The sequence below is a fragment of the Heptranchias perlo genome, chromosome 6, assembly GCF_035084215.1.
Source record: "Heptranchias perlo isolate sHepPer1 chromosome 6, sHepPer1.hap1, whole genome shotgun sequence".
Classification (NCBI taxonomy): domain Eukaryota; kingdom Metazoa; phylum Chordata; class Chondrichthyes; order Hexanchiformes; family Hexanchidae; genus Heptranchias; species Heptranchias perlo.
In genome coordinates this window covers 15,035,585-15,060,193 of record NC_090330.1, presented here as the reverse complement: position 1 = coordinate 15,060,193, position 24,609 = coordinate 15,035,585, and the positions used below count along the sequence as shown (strand labels likewise).

At 41.7% G+C, this 24,609-nt stretch overlaps 1 protein-coding gene across 1 annotated transcript in view; it reads right to left on the bottom strand.

The window, feature by feature from the left end:
* Window positions 1-24,609, bottom strand: part of atp10a (ATPase phospholipid transporting 10A) — a 197,512-nt gene that overhangs the window by 14,075 nt on the left and 158,828 nt on the right. Inside the window, exons 12-21 of the mRNA XM_067985794.1 lie at window positions 24,325-24,428; window positions 20,295-20,421; window positions 17,523-17,707; window positions 15,224-15,554; window positions 13,793-13,869; window positions 9,493-9,618; window positions 6,813-7,013; window positions 4,108-4,188; window positions 3,903-4,007; window positions 148-335 (exon numbers count right to left, since the gene is read on the bottom strand). Coding sequence (XP_067841895.1) covers window positions 148-335; window positions 3,903-4,007; window positions 4,108-4,188; window positions 6,813-7,013; window positions 9,493-9,618; window positions 13,793-13,869; window positions 15,224-15,554; window positions 17,523-17,707; window positions 20,295-20,421; window positions 24,325-24,428 — 1,525 coding nt within the window. The remainder of the gene's footprint in view (window positions 1-147; window positions 336-3,902; window positions 4,008-4,107; window positions 4,189-6,812; window positions 7,014-9,492; window positions 9,619-13,792; window positions 13,870-15,223; window positions 15,555-17,522; window positions 17,708-20,294; window positions 20,422-24,324; window positions 24,429-24,609) is intronic.

Sequence of the window (24,609 nt, the reverse complement as noted above, 5' to 3'; positions counted from 1 at the left end):
ACTTATAGGCAACTGATGCCCAACCTAGACTACTATACACACAGTATGTTCAGTAGGATTTTGTTGGGTATGTACCCAATTTTATTAGGTTTGTACTCAATCTGTCATTTAATTGAATAATGTAATCATGATGCTTATTTAAGTTACCTAGGTAGCAAAGCTGCCACTGGTGTAAGAATGCATATCAGATAGAACTTTGGATCGCCCATCAACGTCTGCATAGTCCAGTAGGGATTGGATGGAGGGTAGCAATTAGGGCAGGCTGCATTATAACTTAATGCAACAGTGAAGAACAGAAGGATGCTGAAAGTAATAGAGGCGACATGTATCCAAGTCTGAAAATATAAAAGAAAACAATGTGTTCCTTAGAAAGATATTTACATTACTGAATTATTCCAGTTTTAAGCAGCAGACAGCTGACAGGTAAACAGACATTAGCCAATTCATGCAAAACAGAACATTTTAACATTTGATAGAAAACTGAACAGAAATTCTAAATACATTAGTTCCATTTTAGAGAAAACCCCTTTAAGCTTTGATTCCTATTCACTGTGCAAACTGTAACAACCCAAACGACCCAATTTTTCAACTCATCTTGACTTAAGAACATAAGAATTTTTAGGAATGGGAAAAGGCCATTTGGGACAACTATTCCATATACTTTTGCTAGATCTCAACCCCAGCTACTGTCTTCTCACCAGAAATATACTGGTTAACATTGTCTCATAAAATTCCTGTTATTGTGAATGGGTTGATGACTGCCTTAAAATAGCGTATAGCAACAGTAACTTGCATTTATATAGCACCTTTAATGTAGAAGATGTCTCAATGCAATTCCCAGAGGCTTAAGGATAAAATGCATGCCGAGGCAAAAAAGATGTGAACAAAAGCTTGGTTGAAGTGGCGGGTTTTAAGGAGGGTCCCAGAAGAGGAGTGTGAGGGGCAGAGGGGCTTAGGGATGAAATTCTAGAACATGGGGCCCAGGTGCCTGAAGCCACACCCACCAACGGCAGGGTGAAGGGAGGGGGAGAAATGCGTTAGAGGGCCAGAGTCAGTGGAATGAAGGGTTTAGGAGGGGGGTTGTAAAGCTGAAGGAGGTTACAGAGATAGGGAAGAGTGCGGCCATGAACGGATTTAAGCACAAAGATGAGAATTTCACATATGAGACGTTGGGGAACCGGGAACCAAAGGAGGTCAGTAAGTACAGGGGTGATGGGTGAACGGGAGTTAATGTGGGATAGGATGGGGCAGCTTTCGATAAGCTTAAGTTTTACAAGGACAAAAGATAGGACACCAATCAGGGGAGCATTGGAATAATCGAGTGAGGGTTTCAGTAGCAGATGGGCTGAGGCAGATGTTGTTATGGAGGTGTTCTTTGTGCCGAAGAGGACATAGATAGGGTCAGAAACTTGGCTCAGCCTAACATGATGCTGAGGTTGCAAACATCTGGTTCAGCAGGAGATAGTGGCCGGGGAGGTTTCGCTCGAGGAAATTGTGGCTCATCCAAGACTGGACGTCGGACAAACAGTCTGACAACATAGAGCCAGTGGAGGGGTCAGGACAGGAGATGGAAAGATAGAATTAGGTGTTGTCAGCATACAAGTGGAAGCTGACCCATATATCTGCGAAAGATGTCACCAAGATCTGTAGATCTGTAGATGAGAAAGAGGAGGGGGCCAAGGACAGATGTTTGGGGTTTCTGGAGGTACCGTTTGTGGGTGGGAAGAGAAGCCATTGCTAGAGATGCTCTGACTGTGATCGGACAGGTAAAAGTGGAACTAAGCAAGGGCAGTCCCACTGAGCTGGTCAATGGAGAAAAGGCATTGAAAGAGGATAGTATGGCCGACTGTTGAGGGCTGTAGAGGAGTTGAGGAGAACGAGGTGGGATAGTGCACCACAGTGATAGTTGCAGAGGATGTCAGTTATGACTTCAGTTAGGGTGGTTTTAGTGCTGTGGTAGGGGTGGAAACCTGATTGGAGAGATTTAAACGGAGTTGTGGGAAAGATGGGCACGGGTTTGGAAGGCAACAACATGCTCAAGAACTTTGGAGAGGAAAGGGAAATTAGAGACGGGGCGGTAGTTTGCAAGGACAAACTGAAGATCAGGAGTCGATCAGTGCAAAGGCTAGCTTAGGGAGAAACTCGAGGTAGGGTTGTAGACGATGAAGGTTGGAATTGGTGAGGTGCTTGAAGGAAAGAAGGGGACAGAAGAGTCGGGGTAAGAGACCAAGGTGTGATTTAGTGATAAGGGTCTCACCACCACCAAGCCAGTTTGGGGGGGGCGGCAGCAAGGTATTGACACTCATCAGCCAAGTTTCAGTCAATGCCAGGATGTCAATGCAATCGTCCCCAATAAGGTGGTGGATCGCAAGGGCCTTATTCACAAGTGGACAGACATTCTGGAGGGAAATGTAGAGAGGTGCATTGACTGATCTGCTGGCAGAGTCCAAGGGTATAGTAGTGGATGGGGTATGTAGAATAGAAAGGAGGCTGGTGAGTTAAGCCTCCAGCAGGCATGCTGGGCAGGAAGGTTGCTGAGAGGGGACACTGGGATAGTTGGAGTTGCTGTTCGTAAGGAGGCAGCAACAGATGCCTCGATAGGCCCTTTGGAGAATGCCAACAGAGGCACAGGGGATAGATGTAGGTTTATTCAAAGAGCATTCAAGCCTGGAATAGCAGTAGAAGAGTAGGGAGGCAGAGGAGTAGTGATAGGTTGGGATAGAAATTGGGAGGGCGAAGTACCCAAGAGGGGAGTAATGAAAGGTGGCATGACTGGGCAACAGGAACAGGAGGAAACAGGCGAGGAGGGCCTAATATAAACAAATGGTGATAGAAGTAATGGGCTTGGGTCTGGAGTGGCAGTCAAAATATGCACGCAATGGAATTTTTACTCAATTATATTAAACAGTGCACTACCAGATCAAATTAAAACTGTTAAAAAAAATTCCTCCGTGGGCTAAGGAGGAAAGTCCATAATACTTTGCCCAAGGGATAAGTGCAACACATGGAGGGATTTCTAGCCACCAATAATCTAACTTAGAATATTCAGTATGTCTGATGTGCGGTGATGTTTTCCTAAATTTCCCAATTTTTTTTATGCAGCCCTGTACCATCTCTAAAGGTCGCAATACTGAGCAGCCAATGGCAGCTGTTATGTCAGTTCACCTATAATTTGGCCTCCCACACAAATAACAGTGCACTCAACCAGTCAGTCTTTTGGTGGTTTAAGATATCTGTTGTACAGGGGCTGGAAACCAAGAGGGCAGTGATACAAGTGTAGGAGAAGTGTGACTCAAGTTGAAATTGAGTTGCTAATTGCACTAATATTAAGGAAGAAAAAGGACCCTGTTTAACTTGGGTGAACAGTTATCCTTATTTTCCCTTAATACTGTAGATCAAATTGAAGAACAAACAATCAATCATTCAGGTGACCCATGATAAAGCCACTTTATTTGCGGTACCTTGCTGATAAAACCGATATTGTAACCCTGTGAAACGAAGAACAGAAAATACTGGAAACACTCAGCAGACCAGCCAGTCAGCATCTGTGGAGAGACCCGCTGAGTGTTTCCAACAACAGTCTTTTGTTTCTGATTCAGATCTCCAGTATTTTTTTTTACTTCTTGCTTATACTGTAGCACTGTGCTATGCCGTCAAAAGTGGGTAAATCAACTGGTTGTACCAGCTCAAAAATGGTGCAGTCCCTAGTTGTGAAAAGTGGAATTTTATTGTTTTTTGGTGCGAAAATCCCAATATGCCATGTTTTGTATATGGAGGCAGCCACAAGGATAACACAGAGTGAAGTCCTACACATTCCGCAGCTTTGAAACTCGTTCGCAGGAAATATCAACCTGCAGATCAAATCTAAAAGGATAGTGGAGGTAAGCAGTGTCACTCATTACCCAGGTTTTAGTTTCAATGCACAAATGCATTAAGATAGTGAACAGAGCCAGTGTGGTGATGGGTGTTCCCCAAGTGAAAACATCAACATCTGAATCCCGGTAAGCCTGCAACAGAGGAACAAAAAAAAGAGTTTCAAAGCCACTTATGACTTTTGCTTGCAAAGTAGTATTTATATTTGAATTTATTTCAACAAAACAGACATACCAAATATGGAAAGAAGAAGCAGACCAGACTTTGGTAGAGAGCGTCAATCATATTCATCCAGAACATGTATGGCTTGTATTCCTGGAAGAGCAATGTAATTAAAAGGTTGATTTTATGCAGAATTTGAGATTGTCCGCTTACACAGCTTTAACTAACACACAGTAATTCTATTAGTCTTGTGATATTAAGGTCTGTAGAGAAATCTGTTCTTTTTAAGTCGAGTTAGCTTGTATTTCATTGTGGTTTTGCAAAGCCTTATTTACTGATAACTGAAGGGTTGGAGAAATATCTAAACTTTGGTTCCAATATACTTACAGGCAATTTAATATAATCTGTTTTTTTAAAAAAAAGTTATGATGGTTTCCAGAGAGCAGAATAATTTAATATAATTTTTCCCTATAGAGTTGATGGTAACCCTCATGGATACATTGAACCAATAGCATATGTAGCTCCTTGTTAAGTACTTAAGTTGTGAGGCAAAATAGTTAAAACTAATATTTGAAAGTGATCTTGAAAATTTTTCACCAGTGCTAACTGTGAAAAGGTTAGAAACACTGGCAAGCTTCTCTTCCCGCTTCGGCACCATTACCTCTGGAATCCCCCAAAGTTCTATCCTTGGCCCTCTATTTCTCTTCTACATGCCGCCCCTCGGCAACATCATCCAAAAACACGTCAGGTTCCACATGTATGCTGACGACACCCAGATCTACCAAACCACCACATCCCTCGGCCACTCCACTGTCTCTGATTTGTCACACTGCTTGTCAGACACCCAATACTGGACGAGCAAAAATTTCCTCCAACTAAATATTGGGAAGACTGAAGCTATTATCTTCAGTCCCCGCCACAAACTCTGTTCCCTAGCCATCGACTCCATCCCTCTCCCTGGCCACTGTCTGAGGCTGAACCAGACCGTTCGCAACCTTGGTGTCCTATTTGACTCTGAAATGCGCTTCCAACCACATATCCACTCCATCACCAAGACTGCCTACTTCCACCTCCGTAACATCATCCGTCTCCACCCCTGCCGCAGGCTCATCGGCTGCTGAAACCCTCATCCATGCCTTTGTTACCTCTAGACTTGACTACTCCAATGGTCTCCTGGCCGACCTCCCATCTTCCTTCCTCCATAAACTTGAGCTCATCCAAAACTCTGCTGCCCGTATCCTAACTCGCACCAAGTCCTGTTCACCCATCACCCCTGTGCTCGTTGACCTACATTGGTTCCCGGTCCGGGAACGCCTCAATTTTAAATTTCTCACCTTTGTTTTCAAATCCCCCCATGGCCTCACCCCTCCCTATCTCTGTAACCACCCCCTGCCCTACAACCCTCCGAGATCTCTGCGCTTTCCAATTTTTGCTTCTTGCGATTTTAATCACTGTACCACTGGCGGCTGTGCCTTCAGCTGCCTAGGCCCTAAGCTCTGGAATTCCCTCCATAAACCTCTCCGGCTCTCCACCTCTCTCCTTTAAGACGCTCCTTAAAACCTACCTCTTTGATCAAGCTTTTGGTCATCTGTCCTAATATCTCATGTGGCTCGGTGTCAAATTTTGTTTGACGTTCCTGTGAAGCACCGTGGGACATTTTACTACGTTAAAGGCGCTATATAAATGCAAGTTGTAGTTGTCGTTGATCTGTTTCTTAACTCCGTTTACCCACCTTAGTTCCATGCCCCTTAATAACTTTATCTAAAAAAAATCTATCAATCTCAGTTTTGAGATTTTCAATTGACCTAGGCTCAACAGCTTTTTGGGGGAGAAAGTTCCAGATTTCCACTACCCTTTTTGTGAAGAAGTGCTTCCTGACATCAACCCTGAATGGCCTAGCTCTAATTTTAAGGTCATGTCCCCTTGTTCTGTTCTCCCCCACCAGAGGAAATAGTTTCTCTCTATCTACATTATCATCTTAAACCCCACCTTAATTAGATCACCCTTTAATCTTCTATACTCGAGGGAATACAAGCCTAGTCTCTGCAACCTGTCCTCATAATTTAACACCTTTAGCTCTGCTACCATTCTGTTTAGCCCGGATATCATTCTGAAAATTAGGCCAGCATTTTTTTAAATGTTCTTGAGATATGGACTACCCATGGCAGCATTTATTGTCCATCCTAGTTGCCCTGAGGGCATTAACAGCCAATCACATAGCATGGGACTGGAGTCATATCTAGGCCAGAACAGGTAGGGTTGGCAGGTTCCTTTCCCTGAAGGACATTAGTGAACCAGTTGGGTTAGAACAACAATCTAGCAGCTTTTATGGTCAAACTTGATCGTATCCTAACATATGTGTACTTTTCAACGATTATTAGAGAGTGCTCTGTAGCTGGAGGTCTGGTTGGTGATTTTCCCAGCCTAGCTCAGAGACACGGAGACCAACTGCAGCAACCTTCTCGTTGTCCTGGATGAAAACCAGCTAAACTCAGCGCAAATTAGGGATTGACTGCAGTTAGCACCAAGTACGCTTTTTAAGCTAGTTTCACTTTAAAAACTAAATTTGAAACACTCTACATGACAGAACGTAGAAAACATTGGTGCCTAGAAGCATCCATCTACCATTTGAAAATATAACTAGATTGCAGAAGAATCTACTTCGATTTGTTTGCTGAAGTTACATTGTTACAAATATTGAGGTCAAGAGTTTTGTCAATTCCAAAAAGCTTCTTCCGCTTATATATTTAGCATCTTGCTCCTCGAAAGAGTATTACCTCAGAATGTTGTCCACTTTTGTAAAGGTGAGGTAAGGCCACCAAGGTTTCTGCTGAAACACCCTTATCAAGTATTCCAGTGATGAGTTGAGGGATCGATGAAAACAGAAGGTTAAAGAAGATAAGGTACCACTGGTCTATCATTGCTGATCCCGAGAATCCACAGAAGAACTGGTACCAGAAAAGGAGGGCAACAAACATCTGAAATAAATCAACGCTTGTGTTTTGAGCTTGCTGAAATGGAAGTGAATCAGTGAAGTTCTAACCATTGGGATATCACGTAATGGCTACAGTTTCTGAAATCAATACCATATAGAATTAGGAATATACTATTAAAAACAAAGTAACAGTTAAATGGGGATGTTAGAATAGGCACAAATACAAATTAAATGATTTAAAGAAACATGAAAATGCAAAAATAGAATAAGTGATAACAATAATATGATGCATTGGTGAGATCACATCAGGGCTTTTTTTAAAAAAAACGGAGTGTCTACTGACACCACTGTGCCAGCCAATGAGTTGTAGGTGGGGCGGGGCTTATGGCAGGATTTACAGCAAGCGGTGTATTTTACAACAAAGTTTATTTACAGAGCCTATTTGAAAAGAGTTTCTATGAACTGCAGCAAACAGAACTCATGATGGAAACTGCAGCAACTTCTCCCGATAAACGCAGGGTGATTTCTCCAGCAAAGTGCAGTGAATGGAGGATAGTTACATAATATTAATTATGTGCGTAAAATCAATCCCAGTCACTTACAGCAGTGCAGCTGATGGGGGAATTACCCAATTATCTCCATTCTGGTCGGGAATAGTGGTGTCACTATATGCAGCCTTTTAAAAAAAAAATTACAACTCTATGAAGTTTCTTGGGTCATTTTTCTATATTAAAGTGGCTACTTAAGCCTACCTCTGTCACTAAGCACCTGTCCCAATACCTCGTTATGTGGCTTGGTGTCAAATTTTGTCTGATAACGCTGCTGTGAAGCGCCTTGGGACGTTTTTACTAAGTTAAAGGCATTATATAAATGCAAGTAATAGTAGTAGATGTATTGTGCTCAGTTGTGACGGTTGTACTCACAGAAGGACAAAGACACATTTGATGAGATTCAAAGAGTGGTGTGAAAGGACTGCACCAGGTCCTGAATCCATGAGCTAGAGGAGAAATTAAGGTTAGTTGTAATGCAGCTACCGGTCTCATGCCAGTATCCGTGGAGTGAAATATGTAGCTGGCAGATCCAAGTTATACTGCTGAATGCAAATGCACACACACAGATCAGTGACAAAAAGAACTCTGTGTATATGTGCTTGATGCATGCGCAGAGTTGTGCAACCTGAGTGGCTAATTTCTAAGGTTAAGAATGTGAGGGTGGGAGCACTTACTTTCCCTGAACATTAAAAATATTGAAAAGCAAGTCTAGCTGGAAATGTGGCTTCATATAAAGCTGGTTTTATAGTGGAGCTAGTGAGAACTCAAACCTGTGTGAGCCAGCCTCCTGATAAAAGGTTAACACTGCTTGGTTTTAGTGCTGCTTTTCTCAGTCAAAGTGGACAGTGTAACTACACCCTAATGAAGCTGGAGCAAAAGATGTCGGGTTTCATGTGATCCAAAAAGTCACGCCATGCATCAGTGAGGTGGATGTGGAGAAGTTCTTTGGGATCTAGCGACATTATCACAAGTTAAATTGCCTTCAGCTTGTGGTTTCTTTAAGGAGCAATTGTTTCACACTTGAGGTTGTTGATTTTGCCAAGTTCATGGAAGGAAACTTGGCTGAGGCATTCAAAAATGACATGTACAGATTCCAGATACAACAGCATGGTCAGGAATATGGGTTTGGCACCAAAGTAGTTTGAAAATGAAAAAACAGTCTGAATGTGCTGCTAAAAGACACAGAAAACTGGAAGAGATGAGGTTGGGGTTTATTGTTCCTACAGTCTTAGATATTGCAGTATTTTAGTGTTTGTTACGTTAACTTGAAGAATAAATCATCAGCTTCTTGTATATATAAAAAGCTAGACTATAAATGCTGGAAATCTGAAATAAACTTGGAAAATACTGGAAATGCATGGCAGGTCGATCAACATAAATAAGAAAGATAGGTTTCTGTTTTAGGGATTGCACTAATGGAAGGTTGTGACTGGAACATCCATGTAGTCACCTCCATCTAAAGCTGATCAACCTGTACATTTCTAGTATCTTCTGTTTTTGTTTCCTTGTGAACACGATTGTATTCTTGCTGGACAGTTCTATACAGGTTTTAATTACTCCCATTAACTGCTATAGACCTTGTGTACTCAGGTTGGCTAATTAAGTGTGTAAGTGAGCAAGTATTTGAAGCAAAGCATAATGTAGCTGCTGCAGCCACGAATAAATCTGATTTTTAAAAAAAAAAAGTGCCTCACCGTCTCACCAGACTATGGTATATATGTCCAGCTAACATACCTCATGAGGTGTTGTGTTCTTGCATTTAGCCAAATATCTTACAGGAATCTGCTCTAAAGCTGCAAAGTTACCGACAGGCCGAAAAAGTTGAGCATAATGTAGGTGCTTATGCCAGTTATATTTTGGAGCCATTTTATTACTGTAATGCCAATGTACCAATCTACCATCTACTTATTACCTATTTTCAGAATGACTTGGTGAATATTATGCTCAAGTAGGTGATAGAAAACAACTTACTGCATTTTTATAGAAGAAATAGAGCACCATGTTGGCAAGTCTGGAATAACACCAATGACCATGGACCAGTAAGAGTTTTTGTAAATGTCGAAACCGCACAATGGCAAAGTCACTTGCCATTACTGCCTGGTAAAATACAAGAAAAGGAAATAATTGCACAATGGTTCTCTGTACCACTAGAACTTTCATCTCCAAATACTAAGCATTTGTAAAATAATTCCTATCAAACCAGGAACAACAAACAACAACTTATATTTACACAGCGCCTTTAATGTAGAAAAACGTGCCAAGGCGCTTCACAGCGGTGTAGTAATAAAAAATAAATGGAAGCTGAGCCAAAGAAGGAGCTACAATGAGATGGGTTTTAATGAGGGTCTTAAAGGAGGAGGGAGCAGTGGAGGGTTTAGGTAGGGAATTCCAGAGTGTCTGGCCCAGGCGGCTGCCCATGTGGAGTGAAGGGAGAGGGGAGGTTTGTAAGGCTGGATGAGGTTAGAGATAGGGGGGTGTGCAGCCAAGAGCGTATTTAAACACAGAGATGAGAATTTTACATTTGAGACGTTGAGGGACTGGGAGCCAATGTAGATCTGTGAGGACAGGGATGATGGGCGAGTGGGACTTGATGTGAGATAGGGTATGGGCAGCAGGATTTTGGATGAGCTGAGGTTTATGGAGGGTAGAGGATGAGAGACCAGCCAGGAGAGTATTGGAATAGTTGAGCCTAGAGATGACAAAGGCATGGATTAATGTTTTAATGGCAGATGGGCTGAGATAGGGGCAGAGGTGGTCTTTGTGATGGAGAGGATAAGCTGTTGGAAGCTCAGCTTGGGGTTGAATAGGATGCTGAGGTTGGGAACAGTCTAGTTCAACCTGAGACAGTGGCCGGGGAGGGGGATGGACTCGGTGGCGAGGGCCAAAGATGATGGCTTAATTGGATGAAATTGCGGCTCATTCATAACTGGATATCGGATAAGCAGTCTGAAATAGAGGCAGTGGAGGGGTCGAGAGAGGTGGTGGAGAGGGAGAGCTGGGTGTCATCAGCAAAAATGTAGAAGCTGACCCAGTTTCTGCAGAAGATGTCGCGACACGTAGATGAGGAAGAGGAGGGATAGATCCTTGGGGGACTCGGGAGATAACGGTGCTGGGTTGGGAATAGAAGCCCTTGTTGGAGATGCTCTGGCTACGAATGAATAAGCAAGGGAAGCGCTGAAACATTGGAGGAAGACAGGTCACAAGACTGGAACAGATATCTGCACAAATGGACTGTTTAGTAATATCAGGTAGTTGAAAGGAATGTAAATCTGCAACAAATTGAGATTAGGAGTAACTGAACATTAGGACTTTGAAATAAGAGAAAATGCTGAAAATATGTAGCAGGTCAGTCAGCATCTGAAAGAGGAAGGCAGGTTAATGTTTCAGGAGCTCTGATGGTGGGACCCACTTGAAATGTTAACATAACTTTCCCTTTCAGTTATTGATGGGACCTCTTGCGCATTCCCAGCATTTTCTCTTTTTATTTCATACTGCAAATTTTTATTTTAATTTTTAAGAAAACTTTGTGATAAAGAAATTAGATTAGATTCTCCATGGCACTGCTCATTAAAAGAAAGACTTGTATTTACATAGCACCTCATCACATCTCTCAGAACATCCTGAAGTGCGTCATTTACAATGAAGTTTCTTCTGGAGACTGGATGAAACTTTAGAATATCACAAAGTTCCCAATGTTCAGTAAAAGGAAACTCAAAACACCTACATCATGAGCTTCGACCCTGCAATGGAAGCTCTATTGTAGGAGTCAGTGGAAAGCCTTTAGTGTACAGTACAGTTTTTGTTTATGAAGTTCACCTCACAAGCACTACCTGTACAGTACTACAAGACAAAAATGATCACAAAACACCAAGTCTAAGATTTTATATGCACTAATATTTTGGCTTCACAATTTCTGCCATTGCAGTTCGTACACCCTACCAAGGACTGCTAAAAATATACCTGTGAGAGTCATCACTAATATTCTAAAAACAATGATAAATAAAGAGAAAGGAAGTACACTTACCTTTGACATCTCAGTCTGACTACAAGCTACCTGGCTCCCTCCCTCCTCCCCCCACCCAAAACTGGATACAAAAGAACCTCCATTTTACAATGGATCTAGTCAGATTGGTCAAACTGACAAAATTAATGTATTTTACTTAATTTAAGTTTCTGACAAAATCGCAACAGAAATTTTACCAAACATTTTGCGAGACAGATTTTCTCCTTAGTTTAACATGGTGGAGGAAGATTTGCTCTGGTCTCTGTATAGTGACATTGTAAACGCATTTAAAAAGAGCGTGTTTATGATTCTCTCCCCCACCCCCCAACCAACATAACAACTGGAGTAATTCTTACCCTCCGTGTGCACAAACAGAATAGTGTGGCTTCCATAATTTTAAAAGTGATTTTCCTTTTTATGATACTGTGTTTTGGGGTATCAGGATAGACTCATATTTCTAAAAGAACAAAGCAATCATTTTCAGAACCTCCTGAATCAGTTCCTCTCAGGTACTCTAAATGTGAAATAAGTTACTAGTGTACTTGACTGTACTGAATTTCTGTTTTATTTTAAGGCACACAGTAGTTTCCCTGACTGCATGGTGAAATCACACATATCGGAGGCGATTTTCGTGTTAATCGGGCAGGCGGTGGCAAGGGTGTCCACTATGTCTGCCCGATGATATCGGTGCCCATTTTCGTGGTTGAGAATAATTTTAATAAGCACTGTGATCTGCCAGCTGAATTAGCCCTGACAACAGCTTTCTGATTGGGGGCGAGGGGGGAGATGGGAAGTACGGTGGCTCCTCCACAGAGTCGAGCTGGACGTGTGTCCTTAAAAGGTGGGGGGAGGCGATCCTGGGGGAGGAAGGGGCTACAGAGGGACTGGCAGCAGGTAGAAATGCTCATCCCAGACCCACAAAAATCTTTGGAAAAGCTGTTATATTTCTCTTTTTTGGAGTGGCCCTTTAAGCACCGCTGTTTTGGCCGCTCAGTGCTTAGTTTTAATAAGACTCCTGCCTGGTTGGGCCGGTAACACCGGCTGTTTAAATCCAGGCCCACTTGAAAATCGCATTGGGCAGGTTTTGGGTGCAAATTTTAATTTAAAAAAATTCCAGTACATGCCAAAAAAATGGGGCATGAGGCAGATGAAAATCGCCCCCATTACAAAATGCCTACTGTACTGACACTGTAGTTTTCCAGCATGGGTAAGAAATATCGTGCTATGTAGTCTGACCTCCTCCACTTAACGAAATCATATTTAAGTTCTGACATGTTAATTAAACTGTTGTTGGGTAGATGCATGAGGATTGCTCTAAGGTGTATACATTTGGCCTTAATTATTTCTACCAGGCAAGAAATTTTTAAGTGAATAAGTGTACAAACGAAGGATGCCTTAATAAACATCAGCTTTAGTGAAAAGCAGATTCCAGTTGGATCTAAACTCAACTGTTAATAAAAGTAACATATAGAACTGTCCTGATGGGGGTAAATGCACCATCCAGTGAGGTATTGAACCATACAGACCAAAAGCACCAGATGTGGTCCTTAGCCTAGTGGAGGAACTTGATCTTAGTCCAAGTTGCAGAAGGCGCATTACAATTAACTTCACTTCCCCTGGGCCATGGAGGGGAACGAATTGACCACTATGTGTAAAAAGTATGTACGTGTGGCTGAAGATAGGATCAGGTTTAGCTGTGACGTACCCCACGGTTGAATAGCCTACTGACGGTCACCTTCTAGGCTCACACATGGACCGTTGGCGGCCCTAAGCTCTGGAATTCCCTCTCTAAATCTCTCTGCCTCTCTCTCCTTTAAGACGATCCTTAAAACCTACCTCTTTGACCAAGCTTTTGGTCACCAGTCCCAAGGTCTCCTCATGTGACTCGGCGTCACATTTTGTCTGATGACGCTCCTGTGAAGCGCCTTGTGACGTTTTACTATGTTAAAGGTGCTATATAAATGCAAGTTGTTTTTGTAGTTACTTGGGCAAAGTATCAGAGTGCTGCCAGTGCCTCTGGAACAGCACCATAGGAAGGTCAGTGTTTTCAGGAGCAGAGGGGAGAAAAATTGGACTGAAAAAAAGTAACACGCACTGAACAAAACAGAAGGAGATTTATACCAGGACTGACGGCTACCTTCAAAAGCCACCTCACAACTCCACAAATTAACAGTACTTCGTCAAGACAAAAGCCATTTGAGCTATTTGTGTACTTTAGAGGCAGACTTACGGAAAACGTGACATGAAATGACTTTAGAGCACAATTACCTGCATCCCTTCCTGGCCGGAGATTCCCACTCCAACATCGGCAACCTGGATCATGCTCACATCATTAGCCCCATCTCCTACAGTTAATGAAAAGCACAAAGTGACAATGTGTTTGCTTTCTACCCTTTGGTGAGCCAGTAGTAATGAATTAATGCAAGTTGAGTGACAACTTGGAGCTGTACCAACAGACAATAAAGTACAGCAGATTGAGGCACAACAACACAGGGATCGTTTGTACTTTAGCAGCTTTTAAAAAAAATCTACAACTTAACTTTGATTTTCACTTCACAGAAATAACAGGGCCGAGCACATAGAATCAGAAATTTACACCACAAAAGGAGGCCATTCAGCCCATCGTGTCCGTGCCGGCTGAAAAAGAGCTAACCAGCTTTATCTCACATCTAGCAAAAGTTTGTGAGGTTTGTATGTTAACACGATTATTCAGAACTCCCTGTATGAATTATGTCCCGTGCAGGCTGCAGAGGTAGAATAGGTGATGCAGCAACAGCTTTAAAGAGTGTCTGCTGTGTCTTACAGCACCGTTAAACTTGCCATTATTTTGGCAGCAAAATCTGTGCCATTATGAACACTTTGCACTATAGAGAGGTGGGGATGGCAGGTTTGTTCTGTCACTCCCTTTGACCTAGTACTTATTTTTAGGGACCAACACCTGCAGAAAATAATACAATAAAGCCTACAGGACCTGCACAGTAAATAGAAATGTTGCTATACCCCCTTGCTGGCACTAGAGGATTTTACTATTTACAGTATCAGAATGATACTGGGGCTAAAAGGGTTAAATTATGAGTACAGGTTTCATAGACTGGGTTTTATATTCCTTTAAGTATAGAAGATTAAAGGATCTAATTGAGGTGTTTAAGATGATTAAAGGATTTGATAGGGTAGATAGAGAGAAATTATTTCCTCTGGTGGGGGAGTCCAGAACAAGGGGGCATAACCTTAAAATTAAGAGCTGGGCCATTTAGGTGTGATGTCAGGAAGCACTTCTTCACACAAAAAGATAGTGGAAATCTGGAACTCTCTCTCCCAAAAAGCTGTTGAGGTTGGGTCAATTGAAAATTTCAAAACTGCAAGTGATAAGATTTTTGTTAGGTAAGGGTATTAAGCAGTATGGAAACAACGCAGGTAAATGGAGTTAAGATACAGATCAGCCGTGATCTAATTGAATGGAGGAACAGGCTCAAGGGACTGAATGTCCTACTCGTCTTCCTATAGCATCCCGGGGGATTACCTCTCTCCATTGTCTGATTGAAATTTAACCTCTGCATAGACTGGAACCAGGGGTTATTCGACCAGTGTTTTAATACCTTTATATGACACTTGAATTGACAGTTAAACACTGAATAGCAGAAGTTATGTGGTGACCTCAAGGCTACATGCAGATGGAAACAAAAAGACAAATATACTTGCCTATTGCCAAGGTCATTACTTTTAGTTTATCCCGGACCAGTTTAACCACCATACTTTTCTGCAATGGCGTGGAACGACAGCACAACACCGAGCGGCAACTTTGTGCTAATGTGAGAAACTTGTCCTCCAGTGTCCTTTCCAATGCAAAGGTCAGAGTCTTTCCATCGATTACCAAGCCAAAGTTGGGTTGAGGAGCAGGTGAAGTCACTGAAGTCCCATTTGAAGAGATAAAGTCAACTAAACCATTTTCAGCAACATTCAAATGTTTGTTCTGAGGACTCTTTGATTTAACATAGTGTAAGCACTGCTCCAGCAAAGCAGCACAGGCCTCCTGTTGAAAAAAAATTACACAATGTGAAAAACAAGCATATATTGCAGCAGATCAATCATTTACATGATATCAAATATAATATCAGTAATAACAGAAGTACTTTGCACCCTACATCAGTTTCTGTAGTAAATTCAGAATTATTTAAATTTCCTACACTACTTTAAATTCCATCTAGCCATTCTTCACAATTATAGCCCTAGTACAGGATTTGGGAGTTTAATTGCTTTTCATTTCCCCCCTTTATCTTAGTGAAATATGAAAGCTATGTATTTGCAGAATTATAACAGTCTCAAATGCAAAACAAAACAAAAAAAAAAATCAACAGAAACCCACAAATACATAGGACTCAAAATAGAGAAGTTGGGTAGAATCAAGAAAAAGCTACTCAAAATCACCAAACTCTTTAGGTCCATGTACAGGAATCACACATCATTTTTACCCTCTATTCCCCATGGATTCAAGAATTTTTTTTTGAACGCTTTAAACTGTCGCTCATTTCTGAGACAGGGAGTAGTCTACCGTATAATTTAAGAATTCTACATTTGTAGTAGTCACTTCATGTCACATCTAGCTGGATATTATCTTGGGTTATAATTGTAACCAATAGCTATCTTCTCCTGATTTAGCACAAAGATCTTTTCAACATCCACCCATTAATGCCCTTTTATCATAATTTTAAAAATCACAGATGACCTATTTTGTCCTTTTAAATGAGAACAGATTTAGCTCCCAAAGCCACTGTTTTTAGCTTCCAGTTTTAAGGCCAACAATAATCATTTTTCTTGCCCTCTTTTTGGATTCCTTCTAATGTCCTATGGGTTTTTTTGATCAGTGTTTTGATGTATATGCCAATGGTAAGAAATCAAAACTGGTCAAAGTGTGGTTTACAGACCATCAGTGTCAGCTCCCTAGAGAAACACTCAATGGATTTACTTACGTACCGTCAAATTCTGCAAGCTTTGGGAAATGCTGCTATGAAATGACACTCAAAACATTTGGACCCTGTACACACGAAGCTTTCTTCCGCTGCAACTTACAGTACAGCCCTGATTATTCACTCTTGTATTATCTGTGTTTGCAAACTGGATCATTGGGACTCGGGGCTTTGGATCAGATGAAATCTTTTAATTGTTGGGTTGCAACTTCAGACTGGATCTTTTACGTGCACTATTAACATGCACTGGGTTGCAACTTTGGCTCTTGATTATCCATGGTGGGGTGGGGGGGGGGGGGGTGGAAAGAGAAGGGAACGACGGATCCCTCCTATTATGGCAGATAATTGAGGTTCCACTTTATTTACAGTTATAAACCCCATTTGTGTATTCACGTTTGCTATTTTCAGCACAGATATGAAGTACTTCATATTTTCTATTCTTCAAGGCCATAAACCTAACATTTTTGAAAATGTATTTACTAAACTACAAACACGGCATGAAGATTTTGTTGGCTTCACTGGCGATTTAATCTAATCAGGTATTGATCCAAATGCTGCTTCCTATGGTTAACTTTGACATTTTTCTGCAAAGATCTGAACTTTACGCTCAAATTATTACAAGGCAGGAATCACACTTGTTCGGAAAACTCAAGTTTTCTAAATAACCTTCCCAACATTCATGCAATCTTCATCTTACAACCTTTACAAAACTGACACCCTATGAATTCTGAAATTGCAAGCCAAAATTAAAAAGGATCACACAGAATCAGAAAAGTTTTCTATTTTCACTGCTGCCTCCCTATTAATTTTTTTTCTACTGTTGTAGCAAAATGCTGCCATTGCTCTCAAAAAAGATAATAATTGAATAAAGAAACAACACTGCCAAACTGGTGCATTCATAATAAATTAAACATTTGCTTTAATTTTCTGGTATTAGTATTAAGATTTAAATTGCTAGAAAATATGGTCACGCTGGTAGGATAAATGCTATTGAGAAAAGCCACTTCAGATTTTGCAGCTGAATTTTTGCTCACCTGAGATTCAGCATTCAAGGTGAGGATCTCCTCATCACGGCCTAGGAGTTTGCAGGAGTAAGCAATATTGATTGCAGTTTCCTGTTTGTCCCCAGTGAGGACCCATATCTGTAAAGCAGCTTTTTGTAGATTTGCTATTGTTTCTGGGACACCATCCTGCAAACGGTCTTCAATGCCAGTTGCACCTAAACAGACAAGAAGAGGTGATATAGGAGTGAGTAAATTTATAACATCTTGGCAATGAAATATGATTTCACTTGATTCTGCAATTATCGAAGATGATCCATAAACATGTATAATGTACAGGGTACAGAGAGAGAGAGAGAGAGAATACAGAGATTTACGAAGATGTTGCCAGGACTGGAGAATTTTAGCTATGAGGAAAGATTGGATAGGCTGGAGTTGTTTTCTTTGGAACAGAGGAGGCTGAGGGGAGATTTAATTGAGGTGTGTAAAACAATGAGCGGCCTAGATAAAGTGGATAGGAAGGACTTATTTCCCTTAGCTGAGAGATCAATAACCAGGGGGCATAGATTTAAAAGTAATTGGTAGAAGGATTATAGGAGAGTTGAGAAATTTTTTCACCCAGAGGGTGGTGGGGGTCTGGAACTCACTGCCTGAAAGGGTGGTAGAGGCAGAAACCCTCATCGCTTTTAAAAAAGTACTTGGATATGCACTTGAAGTAACCTACAAGGTTACAGACCAAGAGCTGGAAAGTGGGATTAGGCTGGATAGCTCTTTTTCGGCCAGCACAGACACGATGGACCAAATGGCCTCCTTCTGTGCCGTAAATTTCGATGATTCTATATACCTAGGAAAGTCTCAGAAAGAGGTCTTCCTTTTTAAGCATTCCAATATGAGACCCAGTCAAGCACACTTTACTTTGTTAAAGTTACAGAAGAAAATCTTATTGAATAGCTAATGGCAGACTGGGAACTGACAGGAAGGAGCAAGGCCGAAGGCTGAACAAGAAATCTGAGTCCGAGAATGTAAAAGATTCCTACTGGAGTGTTAAACACAGACACTGACTGACTTGTGCAAAACACTGGGCAAACTGAATTGAGGGATATTGTGGATATTCAGTCAGACTTGACATAAATTCAAATAGTTTCGTAACTAAAAGTAACACACCTGACACATTAAGACAGCAGTTGCACTGCCCGAGTTGGCACTTACTGCATTACACAAAAGATCAGTTGACTTAGAGGTCTGGCAACATTATAAATTGCAAGGAAGAAGCTTTAGCAATTTATACAGCCATCCAAACCCATGGGTGTACTTATGACCTTGATCACATTCTCAGTCAGCTTCCATTTTTTTTGGGTAATATATAGCTTTAAAAATGTTTGAGTTTCCCCATTGGAATTCATAAATTCCATTATTGATGCAAATTTTTGCACACCACAACTATCCACCAATATCATGGCAGATGTGATTTATCATATGACCATGTCACATGACAATATTAAAAGCCACTGTGGAGGATTACTGCAAAATAAAACGCATGGTTTTGTCGAAGGACAGGAATGTTTCACTGAAAATGCTACTAGTTTATAATAAGTATGTCCCCTGTTATTCCCTCTATAGACAGCAGCAAAACATCAAGCTTAAATATATTTTATATATACATATATACTATTTGAATAACTTCATTTCCTGTTTCAGGAATCAACAGCTCAAGCTTCACCCAATTTACAGCAGATCCAACACTAACGAGTTCCAGATTGTGGGAAGTTCTTTTTAAATGCTTGTGATTCATCAGGGAACTTTAAATGTAGTTGTGCAAATTGTGGGATTCATGATTAAATGGCGAGTGTTAACAACTTAACAAGTATTCCTAACATACAGTGGTGATGTTCTCCATTCTGGATTATCACTCAATCTTTATACCATCAACATGCACAACACTTAAAAAAAAAAGTTGCTTAGACATTTGCTACTGGTAAAAATGACCTAAAATTCAATAGAACCCCATGAAATTCATAGTATGTTTTATGTTTTTGTAAAACATAAGTAACAGAAATATAGCTGCATTTTCCAGATTGGGGTACAATGGTCAGAAATCACTGATCTACTGTGAACCTCTTCATGTTACTTTTCTTTTACAACCACTGACCCTCCATTATTTTATATTTAGTTGTCAGTTTGATGCCAGTACACAGTATTGTGTATACATTATAATCCACACATTATTACACACAATGTTTTCCTACAAACATTTTAGCTCAGTTACATAATGTGAAATAATAATCTGTTCTTATATTTCAAACAGTGCCGTTCATGAAAATAGGGGCAAAATGTCAGAGAGTCTGCACATTTCTTAAACTAAAATCCAGTGACAGAAATGTACTGAATTCTATAAAGGTGATAACTACAAATCTGTATGGTTCACTATCACACTGGGAAGTACGCTCAGTTTGGCTCTATTTCTCAAACAGTGAAAAACATAGGGTTAACACAGCAGGGTGCATGAAAACAGAACAGATGGTCTTGATGCACTGCAAGAATGAATTTCTTGTGTGCTGTGCAAACATCTGCTTTTACCTAATTGATATAGTTTAGTATCTAGAGGTTATCCTTTTTTTTGAAGCTCAATTAATGATTGTCAACTTGGTGGAGGAGTCCCATCCATTGTCGTTTCCCCATAGATACAGAATTTTAAAGCTAAACACGTGGTAATTCCTGCCAACTACATGCTTTTAAGATCTAATGCATCATAGTACAAATGTGCCTATCTATGGCCTTTGATAACACCCAAGGGTTACCCCATACCTAACAGCTGAAGGTCAGTCTCCAGGCGTACTGCTGACTGGAACAGCAGCTCGTCCCTATTTTCAACAGAAGATTCTGCCTCCAAGTGATTTTCCAGCCAACATGCATATTCTTCCTTACGCAAGACCTGAAATGATGACAACCGATAAAGTTTAGATAAAAACTAACAATGTTTTAAAATTATTTGAAGACTTTTTGAAATGAGGATAACCAGGTACAACAATCACAAATGGCTAATCATATCTCAGGACTGCAAAATAGTACCACTGACCAGCATACAACAAATCCACAGGAATGAAATGTAAACACATTTTACTAATAGGTACAGAGTTTGAAACTGTAGTCTCTCAGGATGATGCTGGACCCAGATTATACCCCCGCTACCATGTCGTTATTTGGCCAGGGAAAACAAGAGCTTTGACCACGTGTGCTTACATGCATGTTCAGAGACCTGCACAGGAGGGTCCAAATGCCAGTTAAATTGTAATGTTAGTGAAGCATCAGGGAGAAGAGTAAGCTCTATGCTAACATTAACATAGGAACAGTGGAAAGTACAGGGCCAGAAAAGAGTTCACAGTTCATCTGTCCGGTCCTAAAAACTAAGTTTACAATTGCGCTAACTCAAATATCGATCGAATTCTCCCGTAACTTTTTCCACACCACCTGTCGAGACTGCTTTTCTGATCAGGTTAAGAGATGTTTATAAAAATTCACAGGATGCCTAGGGAACTTGAAGTTGGTGTGATATTGAAGCAGTGCAAGATTAGCTCCCGGGAGATGTTCTGACGATACCTCCCTGAATTCCAATCGGGCATCGTCACACATTTTGCATTTGAAGAACAGCAGGGGAGTTCTCCCTGGTGTCCTGGCCAAAATTTATCCCTCAAGCACATCAATAAAACAGATCATCTGGTCATTATCTCATTGCTGTTTGTGGGACCTTGCTGTGCACAAATTGGCTGCCACATTTCCTACATTACAACAGTGACTGCATTTCAAAAAAGTACTTCATTGACTAAAGTGCTTTAGGACATCCTGAGGTTGTGCAAGGTGCTATATAAATGCAAGTTCTTTCTTAACATGAAGCTGGAATTGCAATACAGCAGCACAATGTTTAGTATAACAAGTCTATGAAGAGGCAAGAACGCAGTTAGTAAAATTCAGGAAAGAGGAGCTCACGGGATGAGCGATGATAGATTTCTTCCTCACTCAACTGCTTTTCGATAACTAAAATTTCAAGCCATTTTTGAATGAAAACAATGTTTTCATGAGTAAGAAAAAACTTGCAATTATATTCTGTAATACATCCTATGAAAACTACTGATCCCAATTTTAAAATGGATATATGCTTTAAACTTAGTCTTTTGAAGTTACAAAATGACGAATAGTTGTAATTTATTTAAGTTACATATCTGCATTATACAGACCTTAGATTTCCACTAAAAGGAAATTCATTTTCTTTCTTCATTAGTATGCACTTGTTCTTTATTTTTGTCCTATCAATTCAATATAGTTGTTTCAAATGTGCAACGAAAACCAAAAGTAATACTGGATTAATGGACAGTTCATCTGCTTGATGAAACAATATAATGTGGCCAAGTCATTTTAAATTGCAAAAGAATAAAAAAGCCAAACAAGTAGCACAGCAGTTAAGAACTTTATTTGATGGTCATGTGACTCCAGGTTTATATGTGATTTCCTGCCACTCTTGGGATGGTCTCAGTGCTTACTCTGGGGAACAACTCTAGAGGGTGGAGGCTCCAGTTCAAACTGAAATGGTCTTTGCTGTTGAAGTTGTTAAAAAAAAAGCCCATGACTTTCTTTCTGATCCCGTGCTGAAGGAGTGTTTGTGCAGGCATGAGCCAACAAGACAACAAATGATCAAAAAAAAACAAATCAAACTGCTTGAAGCTCTAAAAAGAACCAAAATTGATACCATGGGCTCGATTTTAGGAGGGAGGCGGGTTGGCAGCAGGGGGGGGGGTCGGGGTCGACTGGGCGCGTGGGTAAAGCACCCAGTGAATTCGGGGTGCTCCGCACGCGATCGCAGCCTGATTGAAGGTACTTACCTTGGCTTCCGGGTTTCGCACTGGAAAGCTGCGCAGCGGGCGGACTGAGCACCCGCAGCATAGGCTGTCAGCGGGAAGAGCCCTATTTAAAGGGGCAGTCCTCCAATGACTGATGCTGCAGAAAATATGCAAAATTACAGCATGGAGCAGCCCAGGAGGAAGGCTGCTCCCAGGTTTAATGATGCCTCACTCCAGGTCCTACTGGATAGGGTGAGGAGGAGCAGGACAGAGATCTTCTCCCCGGCGGACGGGAGGAAGTGGCTTGCCTCTGCCACCAGAAGGCCTGGCTCGAGGTGGCAGAGGAGGTCACCAGCACCACTAACATATCACGCAGCTGCACACAGTGCAGGAGGCGCTTCAATGACCTAAGTAGGTCAGCTGAAGTGAGTACTCTTACTCATTCCCCTACACTCCGTCTGCCACATCACCGCCCCCACCCCACATCTCCTTCTGCACTGCCAACACTACTCTATCACATCACTCCTCACACCCACTCAAAGCTCACCCTCATCTTACCTGCACTTACTCACCTCGCCAGTACTCATCCCGCCACTACCACTCAACCCAATCCTCATATAATCTCATGGCTCTATCTCATACTCACCCTCTCATGCATCTCTTTCACGGTCAGTCTCACTCAACCTGCCACTACCTGTGCTGCAGCCACAGGGCATGCATCACATATGTGCAGTAGGAAGCGTAAGGCAAACGTGTCGTGAGCATGAAGGGGATGCACAAAGGTTTGTCATGGTTTTTACTTTTATTTGATTTCTGATCAACTCACCACTACTGCCATGTCTTTACAAATCTTGTCGGGTTTGTGCAATAATGCCCTTTCCTGAGGATCACTATGACGACCCACAACTGATGCCACCCATTGTGTCACTGCAGAGTGGGTGTAGGTGTATATGCAGTGCTCTTTTGTGCAGACGACTGAGAGACGTCGGCGATGTCCCCGGTGGCACCCTGGAAGGATGCGGAGGAGAAGTTGTTGAGGGCAGTGGTGACTTTGACAGCGACAGGTAAGAAGATGGTGCTCGGGTCAGCCGGGAGCAGCTCGGCATGAAGGACGCTGCAGATGTCCACGACTACATGTCGAGTGATTCTGAGCCTCCGTATGCACTGCTGCTCAAAGAGGTCCAGGAAGCTGAGCCTCGGTCTGTAGACCCTGTGGCGAGGGTAGTGTCTTCTGCGACGCATCTCTCTCTGTGGTTGCCCTTCCTCCTGCTGTGCAGGTGGATGTGTCACAACACTGTGTTGTGGAGCTCCACGTGTCAGAGGTGGACGGCATGACCGGCGAGGCTGGTGATGCTTTTCGTCCTCCGAGGAGGTCATGATTGCAGCCATGGCGGCCCCCATCCGGAAGATGTACATCTGAGGGGGTCCGCAAGGTAGGTAAATGTGTGTGCACACCGGGGTAAATGTGCAAGTTGGTGAATTTTATTGTTAGGAGGAGGGTGTGGAGGCCAAACTTTGACAAAGTGGCCTCCTGCAATGAGTGAGGGTCTCCCCCGCACACCTGTCAAATGGACCTTTGTAGCTGCCACAGGCTGATGGCTGCAACACATCCATTTCAACTGGGAGTGTTTCCCCCAGTACGGGAAACAGTCTCAGTTGAGTTGAAAATCCCACCCCTCCTAAAATATCATGTCAATCAGGTCTGCTAACGACCTGAAGTATCTACTTAATTAGTTTAAGTGGCATCCCGCCGGCTTTAATTGCCGGCGGGAGTCCCGCATGCGGGGGCTGCGCGCGCATCTAAGCGTGTCATTGGGGAACCCAGAAGTGGGCGGGTTGGAGCCGGGCTCCGGTCAAGTTTTTGCTTCTTTTGCTTTGGGACTCTGATGATGTACCCCAACTGAAAGTTACAGTTGGCATACAAGCACTACCATACTAACCAGTCACAGAATAAATTATAGTTTTTAAAAACAGATTCTTCAAGCTTATAAATGAATACACACCCTCTTGGCTATACACAGTGTCCGGAGTCCATCTGTGGCATACTGGTTTAGGTAATTCTGGGTTTTGTTCCGGATTTTCCTTGTGCGTTTGCCTGTGTTGTTCTCTTTAAAAGAAAAAAAAACAATTACATTTGTAAGAAAAAGCATTACACACACTGCTCAGTTCCCAAGTAAACCTCAAAACATTATAAAAATAATTAGAAGCTTAGACAGGTCATAGTAAATGATTTTTAACAAAATTATTTCACTCGACTGTGCCACACAACTGAACAAATTAAAACTCTC